Source organism: Prionailurus viverrinus, chromosome D2 (assembly GCF_022837055.1).
Source record: "Prionailurus viverrinus isolate Anna chromosome D2, UM_Priviv_1.0, whole genome shotgun sequence".
Classification (NCBI taxonomy): Eukaryota; Metazoa; Chordata; class Mammalia; order Carnivora; family Felidae; genus Prionailurus; species Prionailurus viverrinus.
The window spans coordinates 34,461,735-34,478,398 of NC_062571.1; the positions used below are offsets into that span (position 1 = coordinate 34,461,735).

A 16,664-nucleotide genomic window follows, 5' to 3' on the forward strand; every position below is an offset into this window, starting at 1 on the left:
AAAAAAAACAAAATTAAAACCCCCAAATCTGTAGAGCAAAGTTTAAGCTACTGAACTGTTTCGGCATGATATTTTACTTATCAGAGTACTTACAGAAAAGTGTTATTTCAGTTGCTTATGCAAATAGAGATCTTCTGTAGTCCTAGTGCCCTGGGCAGCAGGCGGCTCTGGACCTTTTGCCTGCTTCCAGCTTTCCAAGGAACCCAAACCCCTACCCCCACAGGCTCCAACGAGCGTGGCTTTTTTTTTTTTTTTTTTTAATTTTTAAATTTATTTTGAGAGAGCAGAAGCGGGAGAGGAAGAGAGAGAAGGAGACACAGAATCCAAAGCAAGCTCCAGGCTCTGAGCTGTCAGCACAGAGCCTGATGCGGGGCTCGAACCACGAACTGAGATTATGACCTGAGCCAAAGTTGGATATTTAACGGCCTGAGCCACCTAGGCGCCCCATGAGCTCAGCATTTTAATATTTGAGTGGGAGCCACACCGGTGCCACGTTGCTTCCAAGCAGCAATATTTGCCTTTCAACTAAGTCTTTCCTTTGGCACAAAGAATGCCTCAAATATGGTGGGGATCTCATTCCCTGAGGTAAACTTTCGGGAAGCACACTAGTGTAGGTACTCCTCAGGTTGGCCTTCACTGTAACTGAAGAAGTCATGGTCTTGGCAGGTGAATAATGGATTTGCTTTCCCAAATCTCCATTCTATTAAATTACTTGTATGACCAAAATGATGTCCTTTTAAGAACACATTCTCAGAGTGCCTGGGTGGCTCAGTCGGTTAAGCATCCGACTCTTGGTTTTGGCTCAGGTCATGATCTCACGGTTCGTGAGTTCGAGCCCCACATCAGGCTCCGCACTGACAATGTGGAGCCAGCTTGGGATTCTCCCTCTCCTCCCCTCTGTCTACTCCTCCCCTGCTTGCTCTCTCTCAAAATAAATAAACTTAAAAAAAAAAAAAAGAACACATTCTCATGCCTGAACTAGATTATGTAGTTTGTATAAACTAGATTACTTTGCCTTTTTCTGCCTTGAATGCATTTTACACTCTAAGCTTTTGAGTCCTATTTCTCTACACATAGCAATTCTGATTTCATTGTGGGTTTCTGATTTGGCCACTAGAGATCTTGATGACAAGCTACTTATGAGACCTGGATCCAGTACCATCCTTTCAACCCGAAATTGGCCAAATCGAGCCCTGGAGCTTAGTACATCAGCTCTGTCATACACAGTGCAGTCCGCCAGGAGACGCAATCCCCCACCACGTACGCTTCATCCCATCAGCACAAGCCATTCATGCGCTGGAACGCCAAGGCCTGTGGAAGAAATCCTCAGAGGATCCCGAGTGTAGGTTTCAAAGCAGAATTTTTGGAAACTGTGATAAAACTAATGAAGAATTTTATGAACAGAATGAATGCTTAGAAATTAATCATTACATATTCTCATGATTGTTTAAATTCAATATAGAAAAGGTATGGTTACATTTGAATATAATACGGCTATTGGATCTTTGTTAGTCTAGCTTAAGATTTATATTTCTACAAATGAAATGGCTAGAATACTTCAGTGACACTTATCTAAGGAATAAAACATATGTATCTTATTAAACATCTTCCTTAGTGGGTATATGTTCAGTGAAATTCATCCCCAAATAATAGATCCTCTGAATATTTTTCTGTACCATTGGGATCTGCTTATTCTACTGACAATGATAACATTTTAACCTCAGATAAGTACTTGCCTACATACCAGGAAAAATAAACCTTAGCACTTCTTAGGAAATAACACTAAACATATTCTCTTCCCTTTTCCTACCCTTACTTCACTTTGAGCCTCATAATGCAAAAAATATTTAGAAGCCAATTTTTTTAAATAAAATTCTCTCATTAGTTGTTGATTCATAAAACATATTAGGATGTTTGATTCTAAGACTATGATCAAGGGTATGAGGTAATATGGCTATAACTGTGTTTTGAATTCAGCTTCTAAATTAAGCATATGTCACTATGCTTCTCTCCCAACATGTCATTCGTGGACTTTGATTTTTCAATTTCTTGTTTTAATTTGTCCCCATAGATTCAGTAAGAGATGTCTATACCGACCACAAATCTTTCATGACACCAGGGTTCTTCTCACCTGGTGAGAACTATTTTATTATGTTGATGTTGATACTGATACAGCTATAGATTAAATTTATTGAGGATGAGTGTGGATAAGGGAGGACTACTGTTATTAGTGAAAAGGACAATCAAAAGGCCCAGAACTGTGGAGAATTCCATCAGATATGAAATTACAAATCCATAACAGGTTAACACCATGCAGTGTTAACACCAGACAGGGAAAATTTCACAAAGAGCTCAACTTATGCTGTGTGCCCAGGATAAAGTTTCAACAAAAATCAGAAAATACTATGAAAAATACTATGAAAATACTATGAAAAAAAAACAAACTCTGATTTTCCAAAATCCTTGCACTGAGATTTCTTTACGTAAAAACATAAACAGCTTAAAGCATCTGTGCATGACATTAACTCATCTCCTTCATTTCTTTCGTTCTAATTAGTTCTCTTGTATTGTTGTAACTTTATGGTTTCCTATCTTGGTGTTTGCTGGTGGGATCTGCAGTCCAGGAGCGGCGGACTCACTCTCCTCTCCCTCACCAATGCCCCTGAGTCGAAACAATCTCCTGCCACCTATTGGCACAGCTGAAGTGGAACACTTAAGCACTGTGGGGTCACAAAGGCAAACGGTAGGTCTTTCTCCTATTGCCTTTTCCATGTGCTTATGAGACCTCACGGCCAGCAATTGTGCAAGATCCATGTTCTGGTCTTGATTTATACTGCATTTTGTCAAAAGTACAAACTGAATCCTAATTTATGACAATGGAATTGGAGCTGCTTGGCCTGCAGTTATTATACCTACCTCGGGTGATGTAGGCCATGTACAGCTCTCACTACAAATTAACTGTTTCTTGTAATTTTTGTCTCCTCTGCAGAAAACCCATGGTGACTCCAATCGAGCTCGAAGTGCAGTGGTGGATGAGCCTAACCATCAGCAGCCCCAGGAGAGGCTCCTTTTACCTGACTTTTTCTCCAGGCCCAACACTACTCAGTCATTTTTGGTAAAGCGACATACTTCTATGGTCTTGACAGTTGGGGAAAGAAAATTTAAAAAACTAGTCTGGCAGACTTAAGATTTCATGTAGTAGCTTAATCAACTCCAAGAATAAAAGCTGAGGTTCTTAATAATAAAAATAGCATTAGTAGTACATTTTTTTGAAATTCTAACTGGTCTCTGCCACTTATTCAACTCATAAAAAGAATTAAGTTAAAATGCCTTATACATGAGTCACAAATTCTCAACAATTTAAATTGTTAAATATTAAACATTTCTGAGAATAAACAAACAAAAAAAAGTTAAACTTCAGTGCATATCAGATCAGCATAACTCATTCTCTAACACTGCCCTTACAGAGTTACACCAAAACTGGTATCAGATTATGATGTGGACTGATGGATAGGTAACTCACCTAAAAAAAATAGAAGTCAACTCTTTGATGTTTGAGATGCTTACCTTACCATTTAATGTGCATTTACTAGCCTTTTAAGCAAATAATAGAAAAACTGAGTTGGGAGTGGAGGCCATGCACTGACCTTGCCCAACTGTAGGCCAGGAGCTCAGCCCCACCTGATCTTTGTGGCAAGAGGGCTTGAAGAGCCTCGGGAAGTGAATGGGGCCACACTCAGTGTCCAGGAGCCAGGGGCCTCACATCTTATACCAGTTTTCAGGACGGTGCTATTTGAAGCCCACTTATTCCAACTCATAAGCTTTGAACTGTATCAGCCTAAAGCAATATACAATCCTCCACTGAAAGAGTGGTGAGAACAATAAATCACTGGGATGTTGTATTAGTTTCCTAGGGCTACCGTAACAAATTACCATAGACTGGGTGGCTTAAAACAACAGAAATTTATTCTATCAGTTCCAGAGCCTAGAAGTCCAAAATCAAGGTGTCAGCAGAACAATGCTCCCACTACAGGATCTATGGATGAGGATCTTCTCACCTCTTCTTGGCTTCTGGTGGACTGCAGCAGTCCCTGGCCGTCCTTGCCTTGCAGCTGCATCACTCCAGTTTCTGCCTATGCCTTCACACAGCCTTCCTCCCTGTGTCTGTGTCCAGATTTCCATCTTATGAAGATACCAATCATTGAATTTATGGCTGACCCTAGTCCAATATGACCTCACCTTATCTTGGTGACATCTGCAGAAATTCTATCTCCAAATAGTCATATCCACAGGTTCCAGGTGGACATAAATTTTGGCAGCAGCTGCAGGAGGGGACACTTCAACTCAACAGACCTTAGGAGACTTTATTGAGGGGGAGATTCACCAAAACATGACCTAAAGGGAAATGTGAGCATTTCTGATTCTTACTCAATGTGAACTCTAGAAAAGTTTGAGAACCTCTATTAAATCTGTCCTCTCATAATTTGATTCAGGGCACTTGTTAAAGCAGTGTTCCATGATTATATTCTACAGCTAGATTCTCTATAAAACATTTATATATAATTTTCAGTTTCTTCTTTTTCTGATGTTTATAACAATAAAAGTAAGAATTTCTTACCTTAGCTGTGTCTTTCCCAGTTTGCTGTCATGCAAAGGGAGATCAGCTAGTTGCTCGATGTAACTGAGAGCATTATAACTGAGTCCCTGGCTTGGCACTTCCAGACTAGCACTCTGCTCCTACAGGTGAACAAACTATTTTTATGGACCATTTAGCTCACCACAAAAGTTAGTCTGCTTTTGTAAATAAAGTTATTACAGGAGAGCTACCATACTCATTCACTTATGTACTGTCTATGACTGCTTTCCCACTCTAACAGCAGAGTTGAGCAGTTTCTAGCAGTACATACCACAAAGCATAAAATATCTACTTTCTGGCCCGCCAGAAAGGAAGTTTGGTGACCCCAGTAAAAAAAAAAAAAATGGGGCTTCACCAAAAAAAGGTTCCTGAAATGTCTTAATTCCAGTGCTCTGACAGGGAACTGAGAGGGATGTTTTTTATTCCAGAAGCACCAGCAGGATGGCATTGATAGGTGTGGTTTTTTTTTTTTTTTTTTGATATTTACATTCAGTGTTTTAATCATATCTTAAAATTTTTAAATTATCAGAGGTGATTTTGAAATGTTTGAACTTCATACTGAGAGTCACATTTCAAGTATGGAGGTAAAGTCATGGGTGTTTTAATGTTGCTGAAAAGGCTCTGTTGTTTTAAACTTTAGTCAGCAGGCAGTCTAAATTAGATAAAATTCCCTTAACAGCCATTATAAATACTGAGAAATATTAAACCATATGGATTACTTATAAGTGCTAAAATTATCTTAAAGGCATATTAATAAAATTTTAGAACTTAAGAAATTTTTAAAAGAACAACTTAAAAATTCTTACAAGTTAACAAACGGCTTTGTAGGTCCCCGGCTTGGGATTCTTTACTTGAAATACAAGAGTGCATTTAACCAACTTGTCCCTCAGCTGGCAGACAATGCCATTTACATTGCTGTCTGATTTCAAGGTATTCCTTTGTAAACCTACTAACATACATCCTTCGGGGGAAGTGTCTCATCTTTTCTGTTTTGCAGCCAGATACACAATATCATTCGTGTGTTGCTGAGTATCCTCATCAGGCCCGACCTGGTAGGGGATCTGCAGTGACAGGTGGGACCATTGCTCTTATTTTACTATGTGGCTATGTTAAGACCCTGCCTTTGTCTGTTTTCTATGTTTATTTTCCCTTCCTCCAGATTTTATTATATTTTGTTTTCCTACATTTGTATATCATCTCAAATTCCTTTGGAAATGGCATATAATAAAGATCGAGGAGACCTCTGTTGCCCAGAGCCAAGTTCCAGATTCGTTTTCTCATATGTAAATTAACTTCTCACCACTCTGGCAAAATAGACAGTACTTTCTTTTCTTCAATCTAAAAAACTTAAGTGAAATAAGTCATTTTTATAACATTCAAACACTGCATGGGTTTTATTATGTAGATCCATATTTCTGTAGAATAAACTTGCTATGGTCAGTTAACCTGCTAGGCCAAGGTAAGAAAAGAAATTTAAAAATGACAAGAAATGCAGAGTCTTAGCCTATCCCATTAACTTTTATTTCTAAGTCATATTCTATAGACTGTATTTTCATAGCAAAGAAGAAATTTTAAGGATATCTTAACTTAAAAGTTATCTTCCTATAATGGTCTTCTCACCACCATCAGGGTCATTCTCATTATGTTGTAGGTGAAATATGGAAGTATTAAGCAGTTGAAATGTTTCCTGTTAATAAGATTAAAAAATAATCTGCCTCAAATTATCTGTCATCCAAGTAAATTCTCTTGTTCAGTTCCTATTTGCATTTTTTGGCAGTCTCTGAATGCTTTCAGTGGATTCTTTTCTTGGATTAGTAGTCCTCAAAGAGACACAGTGCTGCCTCTGAGCTATACTCATTTAGCCATGTTGATGGCCAGTTATAACATTTAGATAAGTGAAACAGACATATTAGTCTGTTTTACTTGGTGGGTTCTTCTCTAGAACTAGGTTTCATATCTTAATACAGACTTGTAGGTTTTACATGATAAAATAATGCAAATGTGGTTCTTACTGCCTTGGTAAATATATACTTTATTACTTAGTACCAGTCTCCAAATTTCAGTCCAACTGATAATTGGAGCAAAAAAGCCCTTAGATATAAATTTGAGATTACCAAATCTAAAATGTCTACTAATGTTACTTTATGATGTCATCTTTGTCTGACAGGTCCTCAGTTACATGGGTCTACAAAATCTCAAAACAGAGGTGGACCAGTCTCTAGAACCAAGCAGGGACCATAGGGCAAATAGAAGAACCTGCTTCAGGCTGCAGGGAACACGTGAGAGAATTTCATGAATCAGTGTCCAGTCATCTTGTGATGCGAAGCTTGTATACAAAAGAACTTAAAACCATCTTCATGAAGTGTTAATCTGGTGTAACTGACTGAGGAAAAAAAAAAGAATATCCGCCAAAGATTACATGGGTACTGTTTTTCCAGTTACCATCTTCTTTCAGCATTAAGTTAACCTACTCCACTGGACAGAATTTGTATCCAAAAATGTAACAAATGAATAATTATCCCCAAATCACTGCTCATGTTGTCTGTTAATGATGATCAGTTCAATTATAGGATTCTATAAGAGTCTATGAAGACTATACATACATAAAAAGCAGCAAATGATTGTTTGATAACATGAAGCTATATCACTGGCTTCAGAACACTTCCACTTGTATGAATTTCTGGAGAGTTGTACTCATTTTTAAGGCATTTTTAGGAGACAGTTCTGTCAAAACTCTGAGCTACTCATCAAACAGATGTCATTCCTAAAGCTTTCTCTTTAGATGTCCAATCTTCTAGGCAAAGAGGTATGGAAGGGGTGAGTAATAAAGACATAAATGTTGAACACTGGTTTAAAGTAACTTATGTAATAAGTCATAATGTATATATATTTTCAGACAGGACAGCTCAACCTCACAATGCCTGCTTGATATCAGATTATGCTTTTCTTAAAGGACTTTAGTGGTTATATATATATTTTTTTAACTATTAAATTCACCTTATCAGATTTTCTTAAGTTCTAAGTCAACTTGAAAATTTATAGAATCTGCTGGTAAGCCAGCAATGCCTTAAAATTTCAGAAACTCTGGTAATTGGTCTAGTATAAACATATCCTAAGAGCAGAAGTAGAGAACTTCAACATTCTTCTGATTTCACCATGGACTTTTTTTTGGAGGACATTCATAAATGCAGCATAATGCAGGTTTTAACTATGGCTTAAATTTATTTTATTTAAATTCTTAGCCCAATTCCCTCACCCTTTTATAGATGAGGAAACAAACGACCTAAGAACACTCTAACAGTTATAGGTAGGACAACTTCTGTTTATGATACTTAAACCAGACTACCTACTATAAATAAGCTGACTAGGATTATTTTTCTTCTCTCTTCTCTAAGCACCTTCCATAGTTTCTCTAGATCACAGATTTTTAAATGATCACATAGATCATTTAAAAGGCCCCACAACTTAATAGTCCTTTTTAACCTGTTTATTTCATCAGGTATTAAGTCTTACAAAGATGCCTGAGGTAATCTGAACATGTTTCTCCTACACTTCAAGCAGAGTACAAAAGCTGGCTGAGTAAAACAAAAAGGAAAGGGGATCTATTTAAGAATATTAAGCCCGAAAGTAAACTCGCAAATATGTGAAAGACAGATGTCCAGCAAGTGTTTTGAAGGCTTTCTAGCCAGGTAGAGTTACTGTTCTAATAAACACACACATCGCTTCGAATACTCTGCAGCTGTGTGCACACTCTTGTGTGCCAAAATGACAACTGCTAAAGGCTGTATGGGACAGACCCACATTCCAGATAAGAGTTTCTTGTACAGAAGACCCATAGAAGCAAGTACTGCCAGGGATACACCACTCACCCCCATTCCCTCAAAAATCACCACTAAACTCCTTCATACAGGACCTCAAAGAATGTCAGGGGATTTCTAGGTTTCCTAAAATCAGGTTGAGAGATTCTGTGTGGTTTACAGAATTGATCTGAATAATCTAGGCTGGAAGGACAATTTTTCTCAAGGGCGGGGTTGACTTTTGTCTTCAAATCTTGACTGTACCTTGCCTGTAAGGGCACCAATTAACACTTAAAGACTTTTGAAGAGAAAATTCCATTATTTCTTTTCTTTCTTGAGAGGCGTTTTTTTCCCTCCTCGTTTAGAAGGTTTGCAGTACTTTGCTTCCATCTGAGCCAGAAAATTGTCCATTTCCTTTTGCCGATCCTTTTGTCTGCTCTGTTTAAGAAGTTAAAACACAAGCTTTCAAAACACAAGGCTATCCAGAGACAAAAGTTCTCAGTGGTTGCCAAGGGCTGGTGGAAGGGAGAATGGGTGAATGACTGCTAATGAGCAAGGGATTTCTTTTAGGTGATGAGAATGTTCTGGAATTAGTGCTGACAGTTATACAACTTGATGAATATACTAAAAGCCACTGCATTGTGCACTTTAAAAAAATGAAAACATGGTATGCATGGTATGCAAATTATGTCTTAAAAGAAAACAAAATACCCACAACATCATGTATACACTATAATGAAAATATTAGCAGAAGGAATCAGAACACGAAAGTGGTGACAACCTTTAAAGACAACCTGTCAAGTTTACCTGAATGACTGCTTTCAAATTATCTACTCCTTCATCAAGGCCCAACTCCTTCCTGCTCATTTCTGCTTCTTTAGCCTCTTCCTGAGCCTAAAACAGAAACTCACATGAGACTCCATGGAAACTTAGCATATACTAAAAACATACCCTCTTTCCCAACACCAGATCTATTAATAACCTTTCACTTTGAGGATTATACAGGTTAAAAAGAACACAATTACATAAATATGTCATTCATTAAAAGACAACACAGCCGACAGCATGCAGTAGATCCCCTGATTCCAATAAGCATTTCTGAGTTTCCCTCATTTCTACCAAGTAGTTTGGTATTCATAAGCCACATGGTGGTAAGAATGAAAACAAAACACTAGAAGTAGGAAAGGTCATTTAACCAAGGATGCCCTCAAAATTGTTGTCAACATACAGGCATCTCAGATTCCTCTCCTCTGGAAACCCACTTTTTACATGTGACTTGTGGCAGCCTTGAGAGTAACCCTGGCTTAAAATTCCCAAGTAGTCAGAACAAATACTAACAAACTCAGTTTTAACCTTTCTTTACCTGATTTCAAAGCCACCTTCTTCTGCCAAATTTTCCTAGGGCACTGATTCCAAAATACAACAAGAATATCTTGAGAAAGGTTAATGAGTTTGTTCTTTATTTCAGGGCAACAACTAACACTATAATAGGTCCCAAACCCCGGTAAATTTTCTAAATAACAATGAACACCATTAATACTGGGAATGATGATACATTAGGATTTTGTTATTCCAATAAAAAGAGTTTCCATGCTCTACTTTCAGTCCTTGTATTCTATTTCTGTCTTTTAATACTGTGTACCCACTCCCCAGGTTTGGTGGAGTCTCTCTCAAAACTATACCATCCCCCATCCCCCAATTCTAGGGAAGTTTCTCAAGCTAATATCCTATTACTGGATACAGCTGTGCTCAGTTTCACCAGAGAAAATTATTACCAACTTAAATGGTCAACTTGAGCCTGAACAGATTTGGCCTATGAGCCCAAATGATTAATACTATTACTTTTTAAAGTAGGCTCCATGCCAAACATGAGGCTTAAACTCATGACCCTGAGATTAAGAGTAGCATGCTCTACTGACTGAGCAAGCCAGGCACCCCCAAGATGATAACCTTGATACACATTCCACCTTGCTCAACAAATATGTACACGTACACACACACACACACATACACACACACACAGGCTCACCCCTGGTATGTATCTTGTATCAAAGTTGCAGACCTACTTCCACCTCCAAATCTTACACTGTCTACTTTCCACAGAGCTCCCATTAGGAAATCCAGGTTGAGGCAATGGTTACTATCCCAGAAGACCAGACACACAGATGTTTGCTACCTTGAATCCACGCCCTCCCAGAATCTCAGCTGTTCCTAAATTACTTTCCCCTGCCATCAACCCTCCCTCTACCAATGCCACAGTATAGTAAGGTACAGAGGCCACAATCCTGGGTTCACCACAAGAGTGTTTCTCTCAAAGTGTGTTTGGGAATACAGGTGCATCAAAATAAACTGAATCGTTTGTATAGAAATATATATTCTAGGCCTAACTCAAGAACCAGTCTGGGCAAGGGCAAAAGAAAATCTGTATTAACAAGACACAGTGCCCCCCCTCTCCCCAAAAGTTTCTGTCATCCTCTCCCCATCCCTTAACCGAGTGAGAACCACCGTCTAACCTATGTATCTGGACTCCATTAATTTATCTCTTGAGGGATAAAGAATATTTGTGTTAAGATGATATTAGTTTAAAAAAAAAAGATATTAGTTAAACCATACACATAGTAAAATCCTGTTGACCACAACATACTAGGGAAAAAAAGTTTCTCTTGATGAGCTGGCATGCTCATTTCATTAGACAACCACTATTTAATAAGTTAACCCTGATTCGCATTTCAGTAATCTTCTATATATTTGTTATTGTAAATACTCTCATATTCTCTTCGGAAGCAATCAGGATATAAATAATAAATTGCATTCAAAATCTTACCCTCCTTTTTCTTGCATTCATCTTTTGCTTCGATTCTTTGACAAAGGCATTATAGGATGGGATCTCTCCAGCATCAATGGCTTGCTGAATAATGTTCCTTATCCTGGGTTCCTCTGTGTACTGCACACACAGCACAGACTCCATGATCTGATCCATGTCACCCTTGAAATCCAAATAGGCCTGTTTAATATCTGCCAGCTCTTCTTCAGAACCTTTGTATGTCTTTTCAAAAGCTTGAATGTCTTCTAGAGATATCTGAACAGAGACATATGCTTTAGCTTTAACTGACAATTTTATTTTAAATAAATAAAAAGCATACTAGTAAAACTAGATTTAGGTGTTTAAATATTTCCCTCCAAGTACAACAGTTGCTTGAGTTGAAATTGTTGCAAGGAACCACATTTTCTATGCCAAAGCTTTTCCAGAGTTCTCCCTGCTCCAACCTTCACAACTACTAAATTACAGACCAGGAAATTTTAAATGAAGTCTCCCGGGAAAACTCGAGACTTACATGTGGATATGTACAATGAAGCACTATCTCGTAAAATATTAAACTACCTTTTTCACTACAATCACTCTACATCAACAGTAAAGTAAAGGCTCATTTAAATAGATTTATTCTTCGTATCTCCTGAGGAATGCTTGCTTGTATGTGTGTATATATATCTGTATTTTGAGATGAAACAAATTCCTCATTCCTACACAACACAAAATGCAATGCCTTAAAGGCATTCAATAAACGTTTGTCGAATGAATGAACAGTCACAGAGAAATCTCCAGAGTCCTCTACCTTTTTAAAAAGTAATCTCCAATACGTCTCCCAGTCCCGATCTTGGTTGAGCGCATCAGAATCTTCGTCCACTGTTCCCTGCTCATTGTACAATGCTCTCTGCTCTTTGTCGCTCAGAACAGAATAGACTTTCCCGAGGATCTGTGGGGAAAGAGCATCCAAAAGTCACCCTTTGCATTCCTCACTGAAACCGCGCTTGAGAACTAAAGATTAGAAAAAGCCAGACCCGGCTGGGCGCACTCCGCTGGGGCGGGGCCAGTCGGCCAAAAGACCAAGAGAAACCCAGGGGGCCAGTGGAGCGGGGACTCACATACCTGGAAACGGCGGGTGGCGTCTTCTTTGTCGTCCTCGCCGACCCGGTCCGGGTGCACCTGCAGAGACACCTTGTGGTAGCCGCGCCGGACCTCGCTGTCCGAGGCCTCGCGCCGCACGCCCAGCACTCGATAAAGGTCGGCAGTACCGAACACTTCCTCGCACAGCTCCAGCAGCCCCATGGCCAGTAAGGGCAGGGAGCGAGCTGCAAACTCCGCAAAAACTGCCGGTTCCGGCCACACTACCTAGCGCTCCGAACTGCCTCCTTTTCCCGCGCAAAAATACCCAGGGCGACTGCGTCACAAGAAGCGCCGGAGGGGCGTGGCCAGGACGCCGCACTTTACGGCGGCTGCAACACGGGGGCGTGGCCAGTCTAGAGGGAGCTGCTGTGGGAACCTCCTTCCGCGTGGTTAGCCTTTACGGCCCAGTGCCAGGATGCCTTCCTCCCCCTACTCAGGAAATCTGGCGCCTATCTTCTCCCCAGTGTCCCAACGCATAAGCTTATTTAATATATGGCAGGTCCATACTACTCGAATCTATACATTGCTGTTTTGTTTGCCTTTTTTTTTTTTTTTTTTTTAAATTTTTTTTTCAACGTTTATTTATTTTTGGGACAGAGAGAGACAGAGCATGAACGGGGGAGGGGCAGAGAGAGAGGGAGACACAGAATCGGAAACAGGCTCCAGGCTCTGAGCCAGCAGCCCAGAGCCTGACGCGGGGCTCGAACTCACGGACCGCGAGATCGTGACCTGGCTGAAGTCGGACGCCTAACCGACTGCGCCACCCAGGCGCCCCTTGTTTGCCTTTTTAATGTAAAAAACTGCATTAGCATTGACGTTTGGCAATTTGATATGGTTCAACGATCCAGACAGGAGTACACAGAACGCGCAGACCCAATAATTTTGCAACCTACAGGCTGGGACTGCTGGGTAAGGGCTTTCCCTCGATTCCTGCAAGAAAAAAAACCCTAAACCAAAAGCACAAAATACCGGTCTTTTAACTCTAACGTTTATTACAGAATCATTCCCATTTACCTTTCACTTTGGTGAAGGTAACGTGACCCAAACCCTCATCTTAGTAAAAATAAAGATGCTGAAGAAAAAGCTTTTTTTTTTTTTTTTTTAATGCTTTCTAAAGTACAAAGCTGGGTTTGAGCATGTTGAATTTGATGCAATCAACTAGAACATGGTGAGAAACTGTGTCAGGAGATCCAAAGCAAGGCTAGAGCTTGAGATAACCTTGGAAATCAGGGACAGGATGAGCTCACACAGGAAGTGTGTGTATACAGATCATAGGCAAAGGATAAACCAAAGCACAAAGTGAATACTTGAGTTGGCAGAAACTCAGTAGCTCAAAATAATACCTTAGCTTAACTCATTTCCCAGCAGTTCCCCTTGCTGTTCAATACTTTTCAGAATCATTCTCCTCTGATCTACAATTACAGTTTACCCAAAGATCTTGAACTCTCCAAAGTGGATTATTATCTTTAACTTCCAGAGTTCCCATGGTTTTCATAGCATTTCTCATTCCCAGATTCCAGATGAAATCCAGGTAGTCAGTTCTTCTTGGCCTGCTCTGCCTTCAAAGTTCCCTCAAAGCAAGGGAGGCCAACCAGTGACACCCCTGGGACAGACTTGATGATGCCATAGCGAGATCGCTGGTAACTGTTTTCAGAATACAAAACCCAGAGAATAAAATAAATTGGTACATTGATAGCCCTTTAGTATCTCCTCTATAAATCTCCCCACCCTGGTCTCATGCCAGAATTTGAAATCTGTACTATCCAGGGTGTGCACTAAAATTCTCCAATCCGTGCCCGTGGTTGTCCTGCAAAATGGTGGACCAGATAATTTGACACCTTGGGTTTTGGGCACAGCCCATCGTTTATATTGCCAAATTCATCATACCTAAACCTCATCCTATCACTGGCTTTTTCAGTGGACTTTTGAAAAGCTCCTCATCTTTGCTCATCTCACACCCACCCTGCCCCAGACACTCTAATATGCTGTAAAGGGCTCTCCAGGTATGCATAGTGGGCTCTGAATCCTAGCTCTGCCCAAATGAAAATAGGTGGCTTTGGTCAAGTTTCCACCTCTCAACCTCAGCCTCCCATCAATAAAACAGAGACAATCCTACTCACTTTCATGATACCTAATAATCCTCACAAATAACCCTACTTGTAAAGAGCTGATAATATACATAGGTACTTTTCAATATTACCTTTCTTCCATTTTCATATTCTTAAAATAGGCTCTTATAGCCTAAAAGCTCATTAAAAACTCTACCTTTGTAGGGTGGCTGGGTGGCTCAGTCGGTTAAGCGTCCGACTTCAGCTCAGGTCATGATCTCATAGTTCTTGAGTTCGAGCCCCGCGTCAGGCTGTGTGCTGAGAGCTCGGAGCCTGCTTCGGATTCTGTGTCTTCCTCTCTCTCTGCCCCTCCCCAACTCATGCTCTATCTCTCTCAACAATAAATAAACACTAAAAAAATTTTTAAAAATCTGCCTTTGTAAATTTGAGATTATGTGTCAAACAAGACAATATAAATTTATAATTACAAAAAAATAATAATAAGCAAAGTAACTGTGTCTTTGAGCTAGTGGGATGACCATACGTGATTAAGGAAGGAATTACTCTGATGGACCATGGACAGGCTGGCTGGGGGCTGTCAAACAGGGGTCTTGGAAGGCAGCAGATTGTAAAGTTGCCCAAGAGATCCAGGGCCCAACCCAAAGTCCAACACACCCCATAGTCACGGTCTTTCTCCCAGATGAAGGCTGAAAAATCGAATTAGTACCTAGACCCAGCTTTATGTCAGAAAGAACAAATCTCTCCCTGAGCCCTGCTCAGGCCAGGCTGGAACATGGGTGACTTAGAAAACTCCATTTATTGACCTCCAAAGCTAATAAAACTAAGTGCTCTGCACAGGTGTTTTAAGAGAACTTTGACCTTATTCCCAATGCTCTGCTCAAGCTCAGCTGAAGTCAGCTCGTTTTTGTTTCTGTAGCTTCTGTGTCTGTTTTCTGAGATGCTAAGAGGACTTCACGTGCCCGTTTCCTTCGCAGCCTCTCAGCATTTGTGATCATCATGGGATGCAGAGGGAAGAAGCCAGAGAGACCTACAAGCAACAGGATTTTCACTCATTATAACGTGGAAAAAGGAGTCTCCACATTCAAAATGACAATCAGAACACAACTTCAGCTCTCACTCCAGTCCTGATCAGCCTGAGGTAATGAAAGTCATTCTTAACTACTATCATCCTGAAACTGACTTCAATTTAAAATCCCCTCAATGAAGTAAGGCTAGAGCTACGTTACCCAGAAGCTTCTCCACAGGCTTAGAGAGGTGAGCCCCACAGCCGATCCAATGCCGGATCCGGTCCAGGTTGAGAGCAACGATTTTCTCTCCATGACTGTTGGGCAATGGATCATAGGAGCCCAGCTGCTCCACGAAACGGCCATCCCTAGGGCACTTGTTGTGAGCAGCCACAATGCGGTAGAAAGGCCGGTTGGTACAGCCACTCAAGGCAAGGCGGATGGTTAAGTGGCCTCCATGGTAGGCCTTGCAGAGGACAGTAGCTATAGAGAAATAAATGGTTAAGACACAAGAACTGAGTACACAAAATGGACAAAATGAGTTAGATAAACAAGCCCCTTCCTCAACTGTGGTATCTTTACATCCAATTATTGTCAATCTGGTTTAAATATTATATTCTTTGTGAAACTCCTCTCATGCTCTTCAACGAGAAGTGACTACCTCCTCATCCCTCAATCCACTCAACACTAGCCTGCCATTTAATAGCTCTGCAACCACGACGGAGCCTCAGCTACCTCATCTATAAACAAAATGCCATTTGTCTCATAGGGTTTCAGCAAAGATTAAGGAAGAAAAAACTGAGGAGAGAACTAAACGTAAGGCTGTGTGGCTGTTTCAGGTTGGGGTGGCCTCCAACTCGCCCTGGAGAGAGCTGTTTCATTCATCTGGTCCCATATACCCCCCCCCCCCCCATACGCCGACAAGCTCCGCCCGGAAGCTCACTCACTGAGCTGGACCATGGTGCAGCCGGCGTGCGCCGCGACTTAGGGCGCCAGGTGCCGCGCCTCGCAGCGCCCCGCTGTCCGCACTGATCAGCGCTACGGCTTTGGGAAGGGCGAAGGACAAACACCCAAGTCCACACTGCCAAACCTGGGGCGTGACCTGTCCGTGACCCAAGCCCTAGCGCCCTGGTGGCGGAAGCAGAGTCCACTCGCCCCGCCTCTTCCGCTTTTCGCTCCTACCCTTCCCATAAGGCAACGTCGCGAACCCTG

At 40.8% G+C, this 16,664-nt stretch overlaps 3 protein-coding genes across 13 annotated transcripts in view; 1 reads left to right on the forward strand and 2 right to left on the reverse strand.

Annotated features, from left to right (window-relative positions):
• FAM149B1 (family with sequence similarity 149 member B1) overlaps positions 1-7,480 on the forward strand; it is an 88,559-nt gene extending 81,079 nt beyond the window's left edge. For 5 of the 9 annotated variants that reach the window (XM_047825812.1, XM_047825809.1, XM_047825805.1 and 2 more), the window contains 5 exons: positions 1,118-1,342; positions 2,072-2,134; positions 2,620-2,743; positions 2,990-3,115; positions 5,634-7,480. In XM_047825812.1, coding sequence (XP_047681768.1) covers positions 1,118-1,342; positions 2,072-2,134; positions 2,620-2,743; positions 2,990-3,115; positions 5,634-5,861 — 766 coding nt within the window. In that variant the 3' untranslated portion in view covers positions 5,862-7,480. The remainder of the gene's footprint in view (positions 1-1,117; positions 1,343-2,071; positions 2,135-2,619; positions 2,744-2,989; positions 3,116-5,633) is intronic. The other 4 variants (XM_047825810.1, XM_047825811.1, XM_047825808.1 and 1 more) reach the window with 4 other exon arrangements.
• On the reverse strand, positions 3,945-12,918 carry DNAJC9 (DnaJ heat shock protein family (Hsp40) member C9). Of its 2 annotated transcripts, XM_047825828.1 has the most exons (6): positions 12,362-12,918; positions 12,048-12,188; positions 11,258-11,512; positions 9,241-9,327; positions 4,619-8,871; positions 3,945-4,395 (listed from the first exon to the last, which is right to left on the reverse strand). In XM_047825828.1, the coding sequence occupies exons 1-5, from the start codon at positions 12,539-12,541 to the stop codon at positions 8,752-8,754; spliced, it is 783 nt and encodes a 260-aa protein (XP_047681784.1). In that variant the 5' UTR covers positions 12,542-12,918; the 3' UTR covers positions 3,945-4,395; positions 4,619-8,751. The 2 variants fall into 2 exon arrangements, with proteins under 2 accessions (XP_047681784.1, XP_047681785.1); XM_047825829.1 differs by having other exon boundaries at positions 3,945-8,871; positions 11,258-11,419.
• Positions 12,919-13,163: 245 nt separating this feature from the next.
• MRPS16 (mitochondrial ribosomal protein S16) lies at positions 13,164-16,607 on the reverse strand. Of its 2 annotated transcripts, XM_047825831.1 has the most exons (4): positions 16,400-16,607; positions 15,675-15,935; positions 15,307-15,475; positions 13,164-14,023 (listed from the first exon to the last, which is right to left on the reverse strand). In XM_047825831.1, exons 1-3 carry the CDS (start codon positions 16,410-16,412, stop codon positions 15,342-15,344), a joined length of 408 nt encoding a protein of 135 aa, XP_047681787.1. In that variant the 5' UTR covers positions 16,413-16,607; the 3' UTR covers positions 13,164-14,023; positions 15,307-15,341. The 2 variants fall into 2 exon arrangements, with proteins under 2 accessions (XP_047681787.1, XP_047681786.1); XM_047825830.1 differs by lacking the exon at positions 13,164-14,023 and having other exon boundaries at positions 15,226-15,475.
• Positions 16,608-16,664: the final 57 nt, after the last annotated feature.

Excerpts from the sequence above, each read along its gene's own strand:
- MRPS16 (XM_047825831.1), bottom strand. Across the intron at positions 15,476-15,674 it reads GCCTGTGGAGAAGCTTCTGG|GTCTCTCTGGCTTCTTCCCT; the intron begins GTAACGTAGCTC and ends TGTTGCTTGTAG.
- DNAJC9 (XM_047825828.1), bottom strand. The coding sequence starts at position 12,541 with ATGGGGCTGCTGGAGCTGTGCGAGGAAGTGTTCGGTACTGCCGACCTT. Across the intron at positions 12,189-12,361 it reads ACGCCACCCGCCGTTTCCAG|ATCCTCGGGAAAGTCTATTC; the intron begins GTATGTGAGTCC and ends CTTTCCCCACAG. Across the intron at positions 9,328-11,257 it reads TGAATGCAAGAAAAAGGAGG|GCTCAGGAAGAGGCTAAAGA; the intron begins GTAAGATTTTGA and ends TTTCTGTTTTAG.